The 18,891-nt window shown below is 39.5% G+C and overlaps 1 protein-coding gene and 1 pseudogene across 2 annotated transcripts; both read right to left on the reverse strand.

Annotated features, from left to right (window-relative positions):
* Positions 1-5,690: 5,690 nt before the first annotated feature.
* Positions 5,691-11,108, reverse strand: LOC103545169 (olfactory receptor 7A17-like). Of its 2 annotated transcripts, XM_070587664.1 has the most exons (3): positions 11,053-11,108; positions 9,434-9,727; positions 5,691-6,679 (listed from the first exon to the last, which is right to left on the reverse strand). In XM_070587664.1, exons 2-3 carry the CDS (start codon positions 9,589-9,591, stop codon positions 5,695-5,697), a joined length of 1,143 nt encoding a protein of 380 aa, XP_070443765.1. In that variant the 5' UTR covers positions 9,592-9,727; positions 11,053-11,108; the 3' UTR covers positions 5,691-5,694. The 2 variants fall into 2 exon arrangements, with proteins under 2 accessions (XP_070443765.1, XP_070443764.1); XM_070587663.1 differs by having other exon boundaries at positions 9,434-11,097.
* Positions 11,109-17,555: 6,447 nt separating this feature from the next.
* LOC103542918 (olfactory receptor 7A17-like) lies at positions 17,556-18,478 on the reverse strand (annotated as a pseudogene).
* Positions 18,479-18,891: the final 413 nt, after the last annotated feature.

The raw sequence follows: 18,891 nt of genomic DNA on the forward strand, positions 1-18,891 counted from the left end.
ATTAAAAGATGATTTTGCCCCTGAGGATATTTGGCAATATTTGAAGTGATGCTAAATATGATAATGCCCATGACAGCACCCAACACAAATAATTATCCTGCCACATATGTGAACATGAGAATGTGAGAAAACCATGTCTTGAACAGCACTTCTCCAACTCCAAAGTGCATATGTATCACTGAGGATTCAAATTTAAATGCAAATTCTGATTTAGCAGATCATGATAGGTCCAGATATTCTGAAATTCTAACAAACCCCTGGGCGGTGTTGATGCTACAGGTTTTGGTATGGGGACCAGTCTTTGAGTAGCAAGGCTGTGGTCCCATATTAGAGTCAGGTGTAGGCAGTTTTGGGTCTTATGAGCCAGAATTGTCTTTGCATGTAATATGAAAAGAATAGTGTATTCACTCATCCCATAGACTATATAAACTCTATGTTAAATTACTTTATATACAGACTCCTTAATGACATCAAATGATATACTTCTAAAGAGGATTTTGTTTGATTTTTTTATATAAGGGCCCTTGAGTGACACCAAATAATATATTTCTGAAAAAGACTTTATTGTAGGCCAAGTAAAAGTCTTCAAATGCTGTCTGCATCCTAATCCTCAGAAACCTTAAATATGTTATATTTTTATAGTAAGGATGGATTAAGGTAGCAGATGGAATAAGGCTGCTAATCAGCTGATCTTAAGATAAGAAGTTTGGCCAAGCATATGCATCTGGGACTAATGCAACAGCCATGGTCCTCTGAATGTGGAAGAGAAAGACAGGGGAGTTGGAATCTGAGAGAGATTTGAAGATGCTACACTGCTGATTTTGAAGATGGGGCAAGAGCAGTTAACCAAGAAATGCATGAGGCTATTAGAATTGGGAATAGGAAACTTAGGAGATTCTCTCTTGAAGCCTCCATAAGGAATCTGGCTCTGCAGACTCTTGATTTCAGCCCATTGAGACTCATTTCGGACTTCTGACCTCTTGAATGATAGGAACATAAAGTCATTTGATTTAAACCCCTAATGTGGTAATTGTTAAACAGCAATGGGAATGTAATACAGACAGTATTTTTTTTGAGAAAACCAAATACAAACCTCTCAATTCATTTATTTAGCTTCCCTAGGATAAGGGCATTTTGTGTTGAAATCCCACCTTATGTAGAAGAAAAACTTTAAAGTCAATTTGGAGATTATGCCCAGTTAGCTGGTACAAAGAATTCCACATTGCATAAATGTAAAAGTGGACCTGACTTTGAGTTCAGGCGTCAATATCACAAGTAATTCATTCTTAAAATGAAGCTCACCAGCAAATCAATCAATATGATACAGTACATTAACAAAATGAAAGATAAAAATCAGTGATCATCTCAATAGATGCAGAACAAGCATTTGACAAATTCAACATCCATTTATGAAAAAAACTCTCAACAAAGTGGGCATAGAGAAAATGTGCTTCAACATGGTAAAGACTATATACGACAAGCCCATGGCTAACATCATATTCAACAGTGAAAACCAGAAAATTATTTCTCTGAGATCAGGAACAAGACAAGGATGCCCACTCTCACTACTTTTATTCAACATATTACTGGAAGTATTAGCCGGAACTTTTAGGTAATACAAAGAGACAAAAGACACTCAAATCAGAAAGGAAGAAGTAAAACTGTCTCTATTTTCAGATGGCATAATATTATATATAGAAAACCCTAAAGGCTCCACCCAAAACTGTTAAAAAAAATGAGCAAATTCAGCAAAGTTGTAGGATTCACAATTAATATACAGAAACCTGTTGCATTTCTACACACTAACAATGAACTATAAGAAAGAGAAATTAAGAAAATAATCCCATTTACAATTGCATCAAAAATAAAACACCTAAGAATAAATTTAACCAAGGAGGTGAAAGACCCGTGCCCTGAAAGCTATAAGACATTGTTGAAAGAAATTGAAGACAGAAATAAATGGAAAGACATTCTGTGCTCACAAATGACAGAATTCGTATCGTTAACATGTCCATACAACTCAAAGCACTTTAAAAGCAATCTTTCTAAAAAGTCCAAGGGCATTTATTGCATAAATAGAGCAAACAATTCTAAAATTGTATGGAACCACAAAAGACTCCAAATAGTCAAAGCAATTTCCAGAAACAAGAATAAAGCTGGAGGCATCACACTCCCTGATTTCAAGCTATGTTACAAAGTTATAGTAATCAAAACAGTATAGAATCAGCATAAAAACATGCACATAGATCAATGAAACTGAATAGAAAGACCAGAAATAAACCCATGCATAAGTGGTCAATTAATTCATGACAAAGGAGCCAAGAATATGTAATGCAGAAAGGACAGTCTCTTCAATAAATAGTGTTGGAAAAACCAGACAGTTACATGGAAAAGAATGAAACTAAACCACTGTCTTACACTATACACAAAATGAACTCAAAATGGATTAAAGACTGGAAAGTAAAACCTGAATACATGTAACTCCTAGAAGAAAACATAGAAGGTGAGCCCTTTGACATCAGTCTTGGCGATGTTTTCTTTTCATTTTACACCAGAAGCAAAGGCAACAAATGCAAAAGTAAACAAGTGAGACTACATCAAACTAAAGGGTTCTGAACAGAAAAGGAAACCATCAATGCAACGGAAAGCCAGCCTACAGAATGGGTAACAGTATTTGCAAACCATATATCAGATTAAAAGTTAATATCCCAAATGCAGAGGGAATACAACTCAATAGAAAAAATCCAAACAATTCTGTTTTAAAAATAGGCAGAGGATCTGAATAGACGCTTTTCCAAAAAGACATACAAAAGGCCAACAGGTACATAAAAAGGTGCTCAAACTCACTAGTTAACAGGGAGATGCAATTCAAAACCACAATGAAATATAACCTCAGGCCTGTTAGATTGACTATCATCCAAAAGACAAGAGATAAGTGTTGGAGAGGATGTGGAGAAAAGGGAACCCTTGTGCACTGTTGGTGGGAATGTAAATTGGCACAACCACTATTGAAAACAGTACAGAGATACCTCAGAAAATTAAAACAGAACTACCATATGATCCAGCGATTCCACTTCTGGGTATTATTTTGAAGAAAATAAAGTCATTATCATTTTTTACAACAGTCAAGATAAGGAAACAACCTAAGTGTTAGGGATGTTAGAAAACAAAAAATTAAGGTCACCTATTCTACTTTAAATCCTTGTCTTAATTTCTACATTATTTTTATTATAGTTCAACCATTCATTCTTTTCATTTCCATCCTCTCCAATTATCTCTCAAATTTCCTTTCAGTGTTACAGATGGGATTATGAATGAGTCTCTGTGTGTATACATGTGTGCAAGCATGTTTATTTGAAATAAAATTATATATAAATATACATATACTTACACAATTCCTTGCCCGTGAACTTGTTCTTGGACTCAACAAAGTGTTTCCACACATTTCATTAATTTCTCACAATATCCATCTGAATTAGGTTTATTATCCCATGTTACTGTCAGAAATAAGGAAACTGAGGCTCAGGGAGATTTGATTTTTAACATTTACATAAGGAAGCAATTAAAGGTTTTGTGCATTTTCTTAAATTAGATATAAATAAATCCATGCTGTGTCTTCTTAATTTTTTACATCTTCCTTAATTTAGCAAATTTTACATTTTAATATGTGCAATATATTACATGAAATTTTACTCCAATAAATTAATTAGAAAAAATCTAATGATGCACATCTCCAGGTAGGATCTAGAGCACAGGGAGCTGAGGCACACGAACAGGGCAGAGGGGAGATATACCTTCTAACTGGGTAGAAAGCAAAGTGTCATATATGGATATAAAAGCAGTGGATTAAACTAGGCAATTCACCTTTGTTAACTAGATTAACCTACATATAGAGAGTAAACCGATATAAATTGGTTCAAGATAGAATTTTTACTACAGCCTCACACGGCATCATGGATGAGCTACAGAAACACAATATAGAAACCCACAGCTGACCACAGACTCACGAACACCTGAACAATGATCAGAACAACTTGCCACAATGTAATTCCACTTAATAATAAAGGCATTGCAATAAACAATTTGATTTAAAACAGCTTGTTAAGCAGCAATATCTAACTGATACAATCAACAAAGCGAACAGCAATGAGAGAAGTTGTCATAATCTGTTGCTTTTTACTTTGGCATTTGTGCTGATATCGGAGGCAGCATTCATGATTATTGTTATTCACGTTTATTTCAGGTAACCGTATTAACAAATGGCTATACTGGGGTTCCAGATAAGTTGGACAGGTTGAAAGGACATGTATGTTTGTGCAGAAAAATTGGTGACCCTAAATCACATGACAGGGCAGGTATTCAAGCTCTCTTGTGAACTATCCTTTGGTCATAAGATTGAACATTCCTGAGCATGGAGGAGATAAGTAAGGATGACTTTAATGGTGCTTATTCACGCCTTTTTAGTGGTTATGACAAAATTTAGAAAAGGGGAGATATTTTAGAGCAATAGGGGAGTCATAATTGTAGGCACCACTGAAATTTTTGAAGCAAAAAAAGAAATGAATCAGTAAAAAACATAAAATATACCAACCAAACATTCACTCCAATGCATAAACCCACTCACATGTGGACACCAATATTCCATACTTCCATGAGTAGATGTATGGCAACTGGAAAAATTTTCTGTGGTTAACAAAATGTGTGGTTTAAAATTTTGCTTCCCCATATTTAAGGTCATCTCTGATGCTAAGACCATATCAAGCCAATCTATTTATTCAAATCTGTCTTTCAATAGAGACGCCATTGGGAGATATGTATTTGATAATCAGTTTTTGTCAGTGACAGGTAGACATTGGGGCACCAGGCTGAATAAGAAAATAACACTATGAGACCAATTATAAACCTCAATGGTGTCTTAAATTTGAAATTATCGGGAAGAATAGAGTTGTGATGTAGAGAAGAATGATGGACCCAAAGTGGAAACTTTGATTTCAGATTTTACTCTGCAATAAAATTATATAATGGCTTTAGTTGACAAGAGTAGTTTTTTCCATGTGAGTAATACAATTTGTGACCATTCTTTCAGAAAAATCTACTGATAAAGGACTTAGGAAGATAGCTGACATTTCAGAAAAAAAAAAAATTTTTTTAAGATTGGCAACTGAGCTAACAACTGTTGCCAATCTTCTTTCTTTTTCTTTCTGCTTTATCTCCCCAAATCCCCCCATACATAGTTGTATATCTTAGTTGCAGGTCCTTCTAGTTGTGGCATGTGGGATGCTGCCTCAACGTGGCCTGACGAGCAGTGCCATGTCCACGCCCAGGATTGGAACTGGCGAAACCCTGGGCCGCCACAGTGGAGTGTGAAAACTTAACCACTCGACCAGGGGGCCGGCCCCCAGAAAAAAATATTTTTAAGAAATCTAATTTGTCCCACAAAAGAAATGGACATTTGCAAATATTTTTCATCAAAGTTTGGGAAAAACTTGGAGAAATTAGGGAAGTAGAGAAATGGAAAACTGTCCATATATCAGACAAAGCAGAAAGCTTAATCAAGCGACTTACTTAAATTGTATAGGGAAGCTGAAATCAAAGAAATGGAAATATCAGGCAATAGATAGAAGGAACAAGTGCTATTTCCACAATCTAATCAAAGAATAGCAATTTCTGGCTCTAATGCTTTGAGCCCTGCAATTACATAAGATTCTTCAGCCCCAGGACAATTAACCCTTTTGCAGCTGCCATCCCAAAGAATCTTTTCAGAGCCTTCTTTATCTCTTTGTTCCTCAGACTGTAGATGAAGGGGTTCAGCATGGGGGTGAGCACAGTGTACATCACTGAGGCTGTTGCACTGGAGTGTGAGCTGTGGGTAGCAGCAGAGCTGAGGTACACGCCTAAGCTTATACAATAAAATAAGGAGACAATGGAGAGGTGAGAAGCACAGGTGGAAAATGCTTTATACTTCCCCTGAGCTGATGAAATTCCACATATGGAGGAAACTATCTTACAGTATGAGTAAAGGATACCAGCCAGGGAACCACCACCCAGCAGCACTGCTGAAAAACACATCACTGTGTCGTTGAGAATGGTGTCAGAACAGGCAAGTTGGACCACTTGTTTGATTTCACAGAAAAAGTGGGGGATTTCCAAGTCTGTACAGAAAGAAAGCCATAACAGCATTAAACTCTGTAACAGGTAATTCAGGGCACTCATGATCCAGGACACCAGAAGCAGCAGTGCACAGAGAACTGGGCTCATGGTGACTGGGTAGTGCAGGGGGTAGCAGATGGCCACGAGGCGGTCATAGGCCATCACTGTCAGAAGGAAGGTGTCCAACACTACAAACAGCATGAAAAAATACATCTGGGTGATGCAGCCTTCATAGGTTATAGCTTTGCTCTGCGTCTGGATGTTCACTAGCATCTTTGGGATGGTGGTGGAGGTGAAACAGATGTCCACAAAGGACAGGTTGGAGAGGAAGAAGTACATGGGTGTGTGGAGGTGGGAGTCTGAGCTGACAGCCAAGATTATGAGCAAATTTCCAAACACAGTGATCAGGTACATGGAGAGGAAAAGCCCAAATATGAGAGGCTTCAGTTCTGCTTCCTTTGATAATCCCAGAAGGAGAAATTCTGAAATTTGTGTGTCATTTCCTGCTTCCATGTGGTGGTGGTCACAACTAGGAAAGAAAAAAATAACAGGATAAATTTCTACACATATGTTTGTGTTGATCAGATTGCCTTTAAGGGATCTCCCCGGATACATGTGATTAGGAATTCCTGTCCCATGCTCAGCCTTTACCCCAAGAGGTCACATATTCTACAGCTTTAATGCAAAATTCTTTCATGTATTTGAGGAATTTATGTTGACTACTGACAATCTTCCAGGTAAGATTATAGAATGCTAAGAAACAAAACTACCTAAAATCCAATGATGAAGAAAGAACATAAACTAGAAAAAATATATATATACATCACGTCAGATAATGACGGGTGCTATAAGAAAAAAAAAGCAGGTATAAAATAGGATGAATGAAGATGCTATATTTTATTGGGAGTTCAGGAAGACCTGCAAAACAAGGTAAAATTTGACCAGAGTCCTGGTAGACAGAGCAAGAGACACTAGGTTATCTGGGGGCAGCCTGTGCCCTGTTGAGAAAAGAGTCAGTGCAAAGGCCCCAAGGATGGCACTTGTTTCAGATATTCAAGGCTCAAAAGGAAGCCAGAGTGTTGAGGGGAATGGGCAAGACGGAGAGAATGAGAGGTGGTGTCAGAGAACATTGAGAAACAAGGTGGTCTCCCTGCTGGAGCTGAAACTTCAGGACACAGGGAGTCCCTCGATCACATGTTGTACATTTGTAATTTTGTTTCAAAGGAATCCTATTGATAGAAGTGGATCTCCTCTTTATCTCCATCTGCTAGTTGACATTGTGGTATCTGTCTTTTAAGGGTCACAAGCTTAGGTATCACTGTCCAGAGAACTGCTCACACCCCCACAAAGTACACACACACACTCACACACAGCACACTATGGCCTAATGCGGCTGTGTTACTCCCTGACTCTTCTCACTTCCAGCCACAATAATTAGGAAGGGAATGATATAAGGCAAGTTGCCAACATCAAATTACCCTTGACAAATAGAAATGGCAAGTAATAGGATATATTGGAGTATATGAGGAAGCCATTTTGTGTAAACCGAATTTGGCCTGACCTTGTTTTTCCAAAAGGGCCTGACCAAGGCCATTGAGCATGCATTGTGTATCTGCTTTAGACTTTCCCTATGGCAAGAACAAAGGCCCTTGAGATAAAGGTGCAACTTCCCTCCCCCTCCCAACGTTGGCATTTCCTTAAGGATTAAGCATCTTTCCTTAGGCTAGGAACTGATTGCTGCACTCACCTGTGACCACCCAGCTCCAGACAACAGACTTGCTTCCTACTGTGCCCGCTGAGAGAGCAGACCCACTACCTGCTGTGTCCATCAAGCGCTGTGCTGACAGGGCAATCTTGTGACTATTGTGGGAGGGACATTTCGATCATATGTAAAGCATCCTCTTTGGGGGTGTATAACCACCCTGTGTACCCCTACTTCTTTGGTGCCCTTTCTTCCTTCGGGAAGAAAGGCCCCAGGCCATGGTTCTCAGATTTTAGCTCAGGATAAACTCTCCCAAATTTTCATTTATAGATTGACTATGAATTATTTTTGTTGACACCCTAAAAATGTAGAAATAGTACCCAAATTCAAGTCTGTAAGCTTCCCATGGACATGTCAACATGGAGCTCCACTTTAATATGACCATTTTGTGCTCTATATTAAAAGAAAATTTAAAAAGCCATTCAGAAAATAGAGAGAGGAAAGAAAGGGATACATGGAGAAAAATAAGACCTGGTAAGCTCAGGTAGTCCCTGAGAGATTGTGATGACGAGAAAGCTTCCTGGGGTCAGGCAGCATTTCAGCCCCAGTTATAGCCCCTTGATGCCGAGAATAACAAATAAAGCAGCAAAAAACAATGTACCTAAAAGAGAAAGGACCCTGTCATAAAACACTTCTCTGAATGATTTTACATGTAAAACTTTTGAATCAGAAAACTGAGTTTTGAACTTCAGATTTACCACATTTTAGCTGTTTGAACTTGGAGGGACAACAGTTCCATTCTAGATGTTAACATGCTCGCTCAAATAGCAGGGATACTGGTGTCCATCCTCCCATGGTGGTAAACAAATTCGGTTGATATATGTAGAAAGCTCAGCATAGTTTCCTCCTGTTACTAAATGAATGGATATCACTGGTGATGAGATTTGGCCAATGTTTTATTCTACCTGGCAAATGTCCCCATTGCTTCCCCACCTCCAGGTAGTGAAGTATAGCAAAGTAGAGTCATTAACAAATCCTTTTTTCATGTTAAATATGATTTTTTCATGTGAACACCCAACATGAGAGATGACACTATGAAACGTATGACTCAAGAACTACTGTTGCAAGGTGTTATCTAACTCCACAGCTCTTTCTAATAAATACAGAATGTGCTCAAATGCATCCCATCTTAAAAAGTTAAAAAAAATGCCTTCAGTTCACTGCACACACCTCCACACCTAATACCGTATTTTCTTACTCCCCTTACCTGCAAAACACCCTGGATATGTTCTAACTGTATTAGAGCCACTTTATGCCTCCAATTCCTTCCTCAGTCTTACCCAAGTAGACTTCCATCCCCATTCCTTATTTGTCAAAAATGACCCTTGTGTTAATGAGTCTGACAGACACTTCTCTTTTTAATACATTAAGTAAATTGATTAGACTATTTGACAAATGAACACAACAATCTCTCCACTCTGGGCTAGCCTGGTCAAGCTCTCAGGTGAGCTCAGGTAAAAGTTCTCCACTTCCATTTTCCCTGAACCGCTCCTGAAGAACCTACTGGGTTCTCAGTCTCACCTGGATAGAGTCTCTGAGAGGAAAGTGTCCATGTGGAAGCCCAAATTCCTCCCTGGATGGGTGATGATGGAGACTGAAGCTCTGTCCCCTTCTGGACAGCATTGGGAATGAAGCATTGGTCCCCTCGCTGGACTTAGGAATCCAAAAGTAACAACCATGTCCTGCTCAGCTCCAGGTGCCCACCCTGAAGGACTGCAGCAGAGGAGATATCTACCACCCTCTATGTCTGCTCATTAGGTGCTGTTTCCGTTGTTGCTCCCACCTCTGAGCACATCATTTCCCCTTGAGACTGGTCTGGAAAGAAAGAAAATTTTTCTGCTGATACTCTGTTCCCAGAAGACCAGGTGAGAAATGAGGTGAATGCATTGGCATTACTCCTTCTGATGAACTCAACTGTCTTCCAGAGTTTTAACCTCCTTTCACCTTATGCTAACTTTGAGTTAACATTTTTTCCAATTTTGCAAGTGAGGACCCTGTCTTGACTAAGTCCCACGGACCTCCCAAGTATTGACTTGTGGCAGGAACATCTCCTGATATTTCCAGAAAATTGGTATTCCCCTCTTCAACCACGGAGAGAGGCGTGTTTCTTTGCTACAAAACCACAGGAACTATAATCCTTGGCTTCATGAAGCTTGTGACAAATCAACTAGAAGATCCATGCTTGTAACTCTACTTAAGAGTTCTCATTTATTTCTTCTCTTTAAAAATGTTTGTAGATTTTAAAACATATTTAGATATTTTTATACACCATGAACTGAGCTCAGAATCTTATATGGATTGTCTGGTTTAATTTTTACAAAAGTCCATTGTATGTGATCAGTACTTTCATGAACCTCAGTTTACATCTGCAGAAATGGGACTCAGTAGGATTATGTGATCTGTCCAAAGTTATGAACTGAGTAGAGGATAAGCTTTGATTGGAACTCCCTCAAGATATTTCCACTTCTCATACTTGATGTCCGTGGGTCTCATATGGGGCGATTTTGCCTCCAGGGAACATGTAGCAATGTCTGAAGAAATTTTTGGTTGTCACAACCAACGTGGGAGGTGCTACTGCCTCCTAGTGGGTTGAGGCCAGGGATGCTGCTACACATGCTACTATGCACAGGACAGCCCATCAAAAATAATTATCCAGCACAGATGTCAACAGTGGGAGGAGGGAAAGTTCTAGACCAGAACTTCTCCAGCATCAGTGTGTGCAGGAGTCACTTGGGGATCATCTTCATGAGCAGATTCTGAATCTGCAGGTGTAAGACGGGCCCAGAGAGTCTGAATCTGCAACTCGCTCTTAGTCAGGTGGATGCTGCAGATCCTGGTCTGTGGACTTTTCTTTGAGTGTCAGGGCTGTGGTCCAGTGTCAGAGTGAGATGTAGGTATTATGAGGCCTTCTCCACCAAGACTCCTCCACCCAGCTCAGGTCTCACCTTAGGTCGTCAAATGATGGACTCAGTAGCCCAACTTCTGCACGCTCGAGTTTACATGTGATCCTTGAGTATTTACCTCATAACAGGAAATGACTCCTTAGGCCTTTGATTCCTTATCTATAAATAGGGAATTCCACCTATGCTATGGATTTAGTGTGCAAAGCTGGTAATAATTTAGAACTAATAGGAAATTACCTGGCCCACAGCAGATGCTCAATCTACAGCTGTCATTGTGACTATGTCCCAGTTCTGTGTTTACTAAGCTCATTGTGACGCCAAAGAATCTCTAGGGACAGGAAGTGAGCCCAGCATTTGCCCTACTCCTGGGAGACAGCGAGTTGTGGTCTTGAAGGGGGATCTTCTTCCAGGGCCCCGCCCACAGAGAAGAGTGCTTGAGAGGCCACCATTCTATGCCCTGTTGTACTCAGGGGCATCATCCTTGAGCCCCCCTACAGGCTTCAAACGGCCACAGTAAGAATTTTAGACTCTTCAAGATGCTTTATTATGTTGCTATGTTCCACTTGGGAATATCTGAAAAGCAGCTGTTTCTTGGTGAATCAAATTATTCCACCAACTCTTTGTATCTTCCTGTTGCAAGTCTATAGCATAAAATTAATAAATGTTTGTTGTCCAAAAAAAGTGTTAAATATTTGTGTGCCTGTCTGCCCTATATAGAATTTAATTTATTTTTCACGATAATTTATTCACTTCTCCATTCTCACAGGTAGGTGTACCTGCCCACCCACTGCCTTTTAGACTACAAATAAAATTTCCCCAGCTTTACTGAGATGTAATTGACATATAACATTTTATGATTTTTTTTTTAAGGATTGGCACCTGGGCTAACAACTGTTGCCAATCTTTTTTTTTTCTTCTGCTTTATCTCCCCAAACCCCCCCTGTACACAGTTGTATATCTTAGTTGCATGTCCTTCTAGTTGTGGGATGTGGGACAACGTGGCCTGACGAGCAGTGCCATGTCCGTGCCCAGGATCTGAACCCTGGCCCGCCGCAGTGGAGTGCGTGAACTTAACCACTCGGCCACGGAGCCAGTCCCCAACATTTTATAATTTTAAAGTACACATTACAGTTTGATATACACATATATTGCATAATTATTACCCCAATAAGATTAATTAATATATCCAGCAGTTTATATAATTACATTTTTTTGTACTGAGAACATTTAAGATATACTTGCTTAGCAATTTTCAAGTATATAACACAGTATTGTTAACTATAGTCACTGTGCTTCACATTAGATCTACAGAACTTACACATTTTATAACTGGAAGTTTGTACCCTTTGACCAACATGTCCACATTCCCCTCAGGCCGCTGTCGTAGGTGACCATCTATTTACTCTTTGGTTCTATGAGTTTGGCATTTTTAGACACCACATATAAAAGAGATCATAAAGTTTTGTCTTTCTCTCTCTGACTTATTTATTATAATGCCCTCAAAGTCTACCCATGTTGTTGCAAAAGAAATGAGTTTCTTCTTCTTTATTGCTGAATAATCTTATATATATGTGATAAGATAATAATCTTTTATATATATATATCCCATTTTCTTTGTCCACTTGATGGTGGAGACTTAGGCTGTTTCCATGTCTTGGCCATTGTAAATAATGTTGCAATGAACATGGAGTGGGAGCAGATATTTCTTCGAGATAGTGATTTTCTTTCCTTTGCATGTATATCCAGAAGTGAGATTGCTGGATTATATGCAGCTCTATCTTTGATTTTTTGAGGATATTCCATACTGTCTTCCATAGTGGCTGTACAAATTTGCATTCCTATCAACAGTGTACCAGTGTTCTCTTTTCTACACATCTTCACAGGATTTACCTTTTGTCTTTTGTTTGTTTGTTTGCTTTTGATTTTTGCTGAGGAAGATTGTCCCTGAGCTAATATCTGTGCCAGTCTTCTTCTATTTTGTCTGTGGGTTGCCACCATAGCATGACTGCTGTGTGGTGCTAGGTCCACACCAGGGACCCAAACACGTAAACCTGGGCCACCGAAGCAGAGCACATCGAACATAACCACCAGGCCACAGGGCTGGCCCGATCTTTTGACATTTTGATAACTGAATTCCTAACAGGTGTGAGAGGTATCTCGTTGTGGTCTTGATTTGCATCTCCCTGATGAGAAGTGAGGTTGAACACCTTTTCCCATATCTGTTGGTTATTTGTTTATCTTCTTTCAGAAAATTTCTAAGTCCTCTGCCCATTTTCATTCAGATTATTGATTTTTTTTAAAGATTTTATTTTTTTCCTTTTTCTCCCCAAAGCCCCCGGTACATAGTTGTATATTCTTCGTTGTGGGTCCTTCTAGTTGTGGCATGTGGGACGCTGCCTCAGCGTGGTTTGATGAGCAGTGCCATGTCTGCACCCAGGATTCGAACCAACGAAACACTGGGCCACCTGCAGCGGAGCACGCGAACTTAACCACTCGGCCATGAGACCAGCCCCTGATTTTTTTCTTTCTTTTTTTTTTTTGGTCATTGACTTGTATGAGTTCCTTATGTATTTTGGATGGTAACCACTAATCAGTTATATGGTGTCCATATATTTTCTCCCATTCTTTAGGTTGCATTTTTATATTGTTGAAGGCTTTTTTACTGTGCAGAAGCTTTCTGGCATGAGATAGTCTCTCTTGTTTATTTTTCCCTTTGTTGCCTGTGCTTTTGGTATCATATCCAAAAAATCATTGCCAAGACCAATGGCAAGAGGCTATTTCCTTGTGTAGTTTTCTAGGTGTTTTACTGTTTCAGGTCTTACATTTAAGTCATTAATCCATTTCAAGTTTATTTTGTAAGTGGTGTAAGTTAGGGGAACTATTTAATTCTTTTGCAAGTGAATATCCAGTTTTCCCTGCACCATTATTAAAGAGACTATCATTTCCTCATTGAGTATTCTAGGCTCCCTCATCAAATATTAATTGACCATAAATGCAGGGGATTCTTCATGGGCTCCTAATTCTGTTCCATTAGTCTATGTGTCTGCTTGTATGCCACTACCACATGGTTTTGATTACTACAGCTTTGTAATATAGTTTGAAATAAGGAAGTGTCATGTCTCCATCTTTGTTCTTAATTCTCAGGATTTCTTTGGCTGTTCAAGTTTTTAATGATTCCATATAAAATATAGAATTGATTTTTTATTTCTGTGAAAAGTGCCATTGCAATTTTGATAGAGATTTGTGTTGAATCTATAGATGTCTTTGAGAAACATGGATGTTTTAACAAAATTAATTCTTCTGATCCATAAGCATATGACGTTGCTTCATTTATTTGTGTCTTCAATTTATTTCATGCACATCTTAAACTATTCAGTGTACAGATATTTCACTTTCTTGGTTAAATTTATTCCTAAATATTTTTTTCTTTTCAAAGCTCTGAACTACAATAAAAGAGGCAGCAGAAACCGTGAAGAGTCAAAAAACCAAAGATGGCCACAGAGGAAAGTGTAGGAAGCATTTTTCCTACGTCACATCTTTTAGTCCAGAGAAGTTTGGTTTCAAAAGAGTTCCCCATAGTGAGATGTTAACCCATGAATAAAAGGAGAACAAGAAGACCCCAGTAGTCCTCATCACTGCCTTGGTCATCTGCAGTTTTTGAGACCAAAGACCCCCACAGTCTTTGCCAAAACTGAGCCCAGCTCAAGGAGTTGCCCACAGATCCCACTGCTGTATCTCCTGCCCAAGGCTGAAACTGTCACTTTGGTGAGACCTCTGCCTGAGGCCCAAGTCACTGCTGCAACCCACTGTCCAGCATCAGGACCCACAGTGCTTCTCCATCTACGAGGACCAGAGGTGCTGCTGCACTGCCCTCTGCCCTGGGCTTTAAGTCAGGGGTTTAACCCACCATCACCAGTGTTGATCCTGCTCTGTGCCTTCCCCCCTGGGTCCTGAGTCAGAGCTTTGACCCTCTCACCAGCACGATCTGCTGCAACTCTGTGCCCCACTTCTGGGTCCTAAGTTATGGCTTTGACTCTCCATCATCAGGAGTGTGCTGTTGCTGCTCTCTGCCCCTTATCCTGGGTCCTGAGTCAGGGAATTGAACAAAGAGTTAGAAATCATGATAAAACCCAAACAGAAATTAAGGAGCTGAAGAATACAACAATTGAAATTTTAAAAATAGAATAGAGAGCTTCAACAACCAGCTTGATCAATCAGAATAAAGAATCTTTGAACTTGAAGGCAAATCTCTTGAAATTATCCTGTCAGAGGAAAAAAAATGATAATGAGAGTAAAGAAAACCTGTGTGAGTTGTGGGTTACCAATAAGAAAAACAATAATTGCATTATGGAAGTCCCAGAAGGAGAAGAGAAAGAGAAACAGGCAGAAAATTTATTTAAAGAAATGATAGCTGAAAATCCCAAATCTGGGAAGAGATATGGACATCTAGGTACAGGAAACTCAAAAATACCTGGACAGATTCAACCCATTTCCGATGTGTGTGGATATTCCCCAAAGAGCCAACCAATTCTCCAACACCAGCTGGGTGTTCTATAATTCAACTCAGTTCTGACACTGTCCACCTGGAGATAGTTTGAGATTCCATAGGATAAGAGCTCAGTCCCACAGACTGCTCCCAACTTCAGATGCCAATCTCAAGTCCAGGTTGTTACCTGTGCTCCTGACCAATTGGCTATAATTCAAAGGTTCCCTTGACCCCTCCTTGAACTCAATTAATTTGTTAGAGTGGCTCACAGATCTCAGAGAAACATTTTACTTACTAGATTACCAGATTATTATAACAGGATATAACTCAGGAACAGCCTGATGGAAGAGATGCATACAGCAAGGCACGAGGAAAGGATGTGGGGCTTCCATGCCCTTTCTAGTGCACCCCTCGACTAAACCCCCATGTGCTCACCAATCTGGAAGGTCTCTGAACACCTTTGTAGGGGGGCATAATTTGCCACCTCAAGATGTGTCTCCTTGGCATGAAGATTATTTGGGGCTGGTTACTTTTTTTTTTTTTGCTGAGAAAGATTAGCCCTGAGCTAACATATGTGCCAATCTTCCTCTACTTTACAAGTGGTGTAGGTTCACATCCAGGATCTGAACCCATGAACCTGGGCCACCAAAGTGTAGCGTGCTAAACTTAACCACCAGGCCATGAGGCTGGGGGCTGATTACTTTTAAGAAACTGCAGACATGAGAGAAGCTCTGAAAACCAAATAGAAGTTACCCTCTGTAAGAGGCATTTACATTTGTAAGGGAAATCTCCATTTGTAAAGGTGTCTCCCTCTCTGTACCGGAAAGAGAGGAATAACCTTATCTCTAGAAACTCTTATCAAAAGAAGACAAGGACTTAAATCTGCATAATCACCTTACTCTTGTTTACTGTGCTTTTCTGGTAATCTCCCATAACTGACTCCCCCACCCCCAACATCCTGCTTTGTCTTTAGCTGAAAATGGTATTTAATGGTGGCAGCTTTGGCCATTCTGTGAGTTACTCAGCTTTCCTGGGTTTCTCCCAGATACACATGTTATTAAACTTTGATTTTTCTCCTGTTTTTCTCCTGTTATTCTGTCTCATGTTAATTTAATTCTTAGACCAGCCAGAAGGACCCAGAGGGTAGAGGAATTATCTTCCTCACCTACACCTTCCTCATGGGTTTTCATGAAAGTTTTATCACACAGGCATGATTGATTAAATCATTGGCCATTGGTGATTGAATTTAATCTCTAGCCCCTCCCTCATCCCAGGAGATTAGGGGATGGAACTTAAATTTCAACCCTCTAACCACATGGTGGTTCTTCTGGCAACCAGCCTCTATCTTTATGTGCAGTCCAAAGATCACCTCACTAACATAACAAAAGACACTGTTATGGCTCTCACCACTAAGGAGATTCCAAGAACTTTAGGAGCTCTATTCCAGAAATAGGATGAAGACCAAATATATATATTTCTGATTATAAATCACAATGTCACATTTATAAACAGAGTACTGGGTGGAACCCTGATTGGAATTCCGTCAGGTTGCTTCCAGTTCTCAAACTCTGGCACAGTGGTTCTCAATCAGATGATTTTGCCCCTGGGGATATTTAACAATATCTGAAGGGAAACTGCTCAACTCTTCTAATCCACAGGACGATATCCAGTACAAATATTTATATAGGACCAAATGTCAACAGTGAGAAGGTGAGAAAACCTATTCTAGACCATCACTTCTCCAAATTACGTGCATACAAACCAATAAAGTTTATAATTCAAATGCAAATTCATCATGTTTCCAGTGGGCCCAAAAGCTCTGTATTTCTTACAAGCTCCCAGGTGGTGTTGATGCCGTGGGTCCTGGTCTGTGGACCACAATTTGAATAATGTAGGGGGGGAAGACACTTCCTCTACCCTCTGGGTCCTTCTGGCTGGGCAACAAATTAAATTCACATGAGACAGAATAAAAGGAGAAAATTAAATAAGTTTTATAACATGTATACGTGGGAGAGACCCAGAAACTGAGCAACTCGCCAAAATGGTGGAGGATCTTACCATGGGAAAACTATCTATATATCAAATTGAACAAAAGTTTAATAAAGTGAATTACTTAAATTTTATAAAGAAGTTTAATCAAAGAAATGGACACTCATGGAAAAAATAGGAAGAGCAAGTTTTACTTTCACCATCTGATCAAAGAAAATCAATTTCTGGCTCCAAAGCTTTTAACCCTGCAATCAAGGGCACTTCTTCAGACAAGGACAATTATTTCTTTTATAGCTTCCATCCCAAAGAATGATTTCAGAGCCCTCCTTATATCTTCATTTCTCAGACCATAGATGAAGGGGTTTGCCATGGAGTGACAACAGTGTACATCACTGAGGCTGTGGCACTTGATTGTGAGCTGTGGGTAGCATCAGACCTGAGGTACACTCCTAGGCTCGTACAATGAAACAAGGAGACAACTGAGAGGTGAGATGCACAGGTGGAAAATGCTTTCTACTTCCCCTGAGCTGATGAGAGTCCACATGTGAAGGAAACTGAGTATGAGGAAAGGCTGCCAGCAAGGGCCCACCAGCCAGCAGCGCAGCTGCAACACACATCACCATGTTATTGAGAAAGGCGTCAGAACAGGCAATTTGGAACATCTGATTGTGTTCAAAGAAAAATTGGGGAATTTCTAAGTCTCTGCAGAAGAACAATTGTAACACCATTAAGCTTTGTAACAAAGAATAAATGGTACTCATGAAACAGGACACCAGAACAGCTGTGTACAGAGCTGGAGTTCATAATCACCATGTAGTTCAGGGGGTGGCAGATGGCCACAAAGTAGTCGTAGGCCTTTACAGTCAGGAAAAAGTCATCTAATCCTGCAAAGAAAATGTAAAAATACATCTGGGTGATTCAGCCTTCATAGGTTATGCCTTTTCTCTGGGTCTGCATGTTCAGCAGCATCTTTGGTATGGTGGTAGAGGTAAAACAGATGTCCAAAAAGGACAGGTTGGAGAGGAAGAAGTACGTGGGTATGTGGATGTGGGAGTCAAAGATGGAAGCCAGGGTGATGAGCAGGTTTCCAAACCCAGTGATCAGGTACACAGTGAGGAAAAGTACAATATGAGGGGCTGTAATTCTGGTTCCTCTGAAAGTCCCAGAAGAAAGAATTCTGAAAAACATATATCATTCCCTGGTTCCATGTGCAGGAGGTGACTACCAGAAATAGAAAAAATAAATGACTAATTTTCATACAAGCAAGTGTTAGTAACCTACCACAAATGCCATATGTAGAAATATATTTTAGAATCAAGAAATTAATTTCAGTATTTTATGTATGGTCTGGTTTTCATTAGGGCATCACTAGTGCTATTTCTCATTAGGAATTCCTTTCCCACTGGCAACTTGTTCCTCAAGCATATTTTATACTACTGTTTTACTAAATATCTTGCATGTATTTGAAGAATATATTTGGAATATAGACCATTTTCCAAGAACTTTCCAGAGAAAAAAATGCTGAAAGACTGAAGTCCCTAATCTAATGATGGAGAAAGAATATAATCAAGTAAAAATAATAATATAATGTGTGATGGTGA

This window comes from Equus przewalskii, chromosome 20, assembly GCF_037783145.1.
Source record: "Equus przewalskii isolate Varuska chromosome 20, EquPr2, whole genome shotgun sequence".
NCBI classification, from domain to species: domain Eukaryota; kingdom Metazoa; phylum Chordata; class Mammalia; order Perissodactyla; family Equidae; genus Equus; species Equus przewalskii.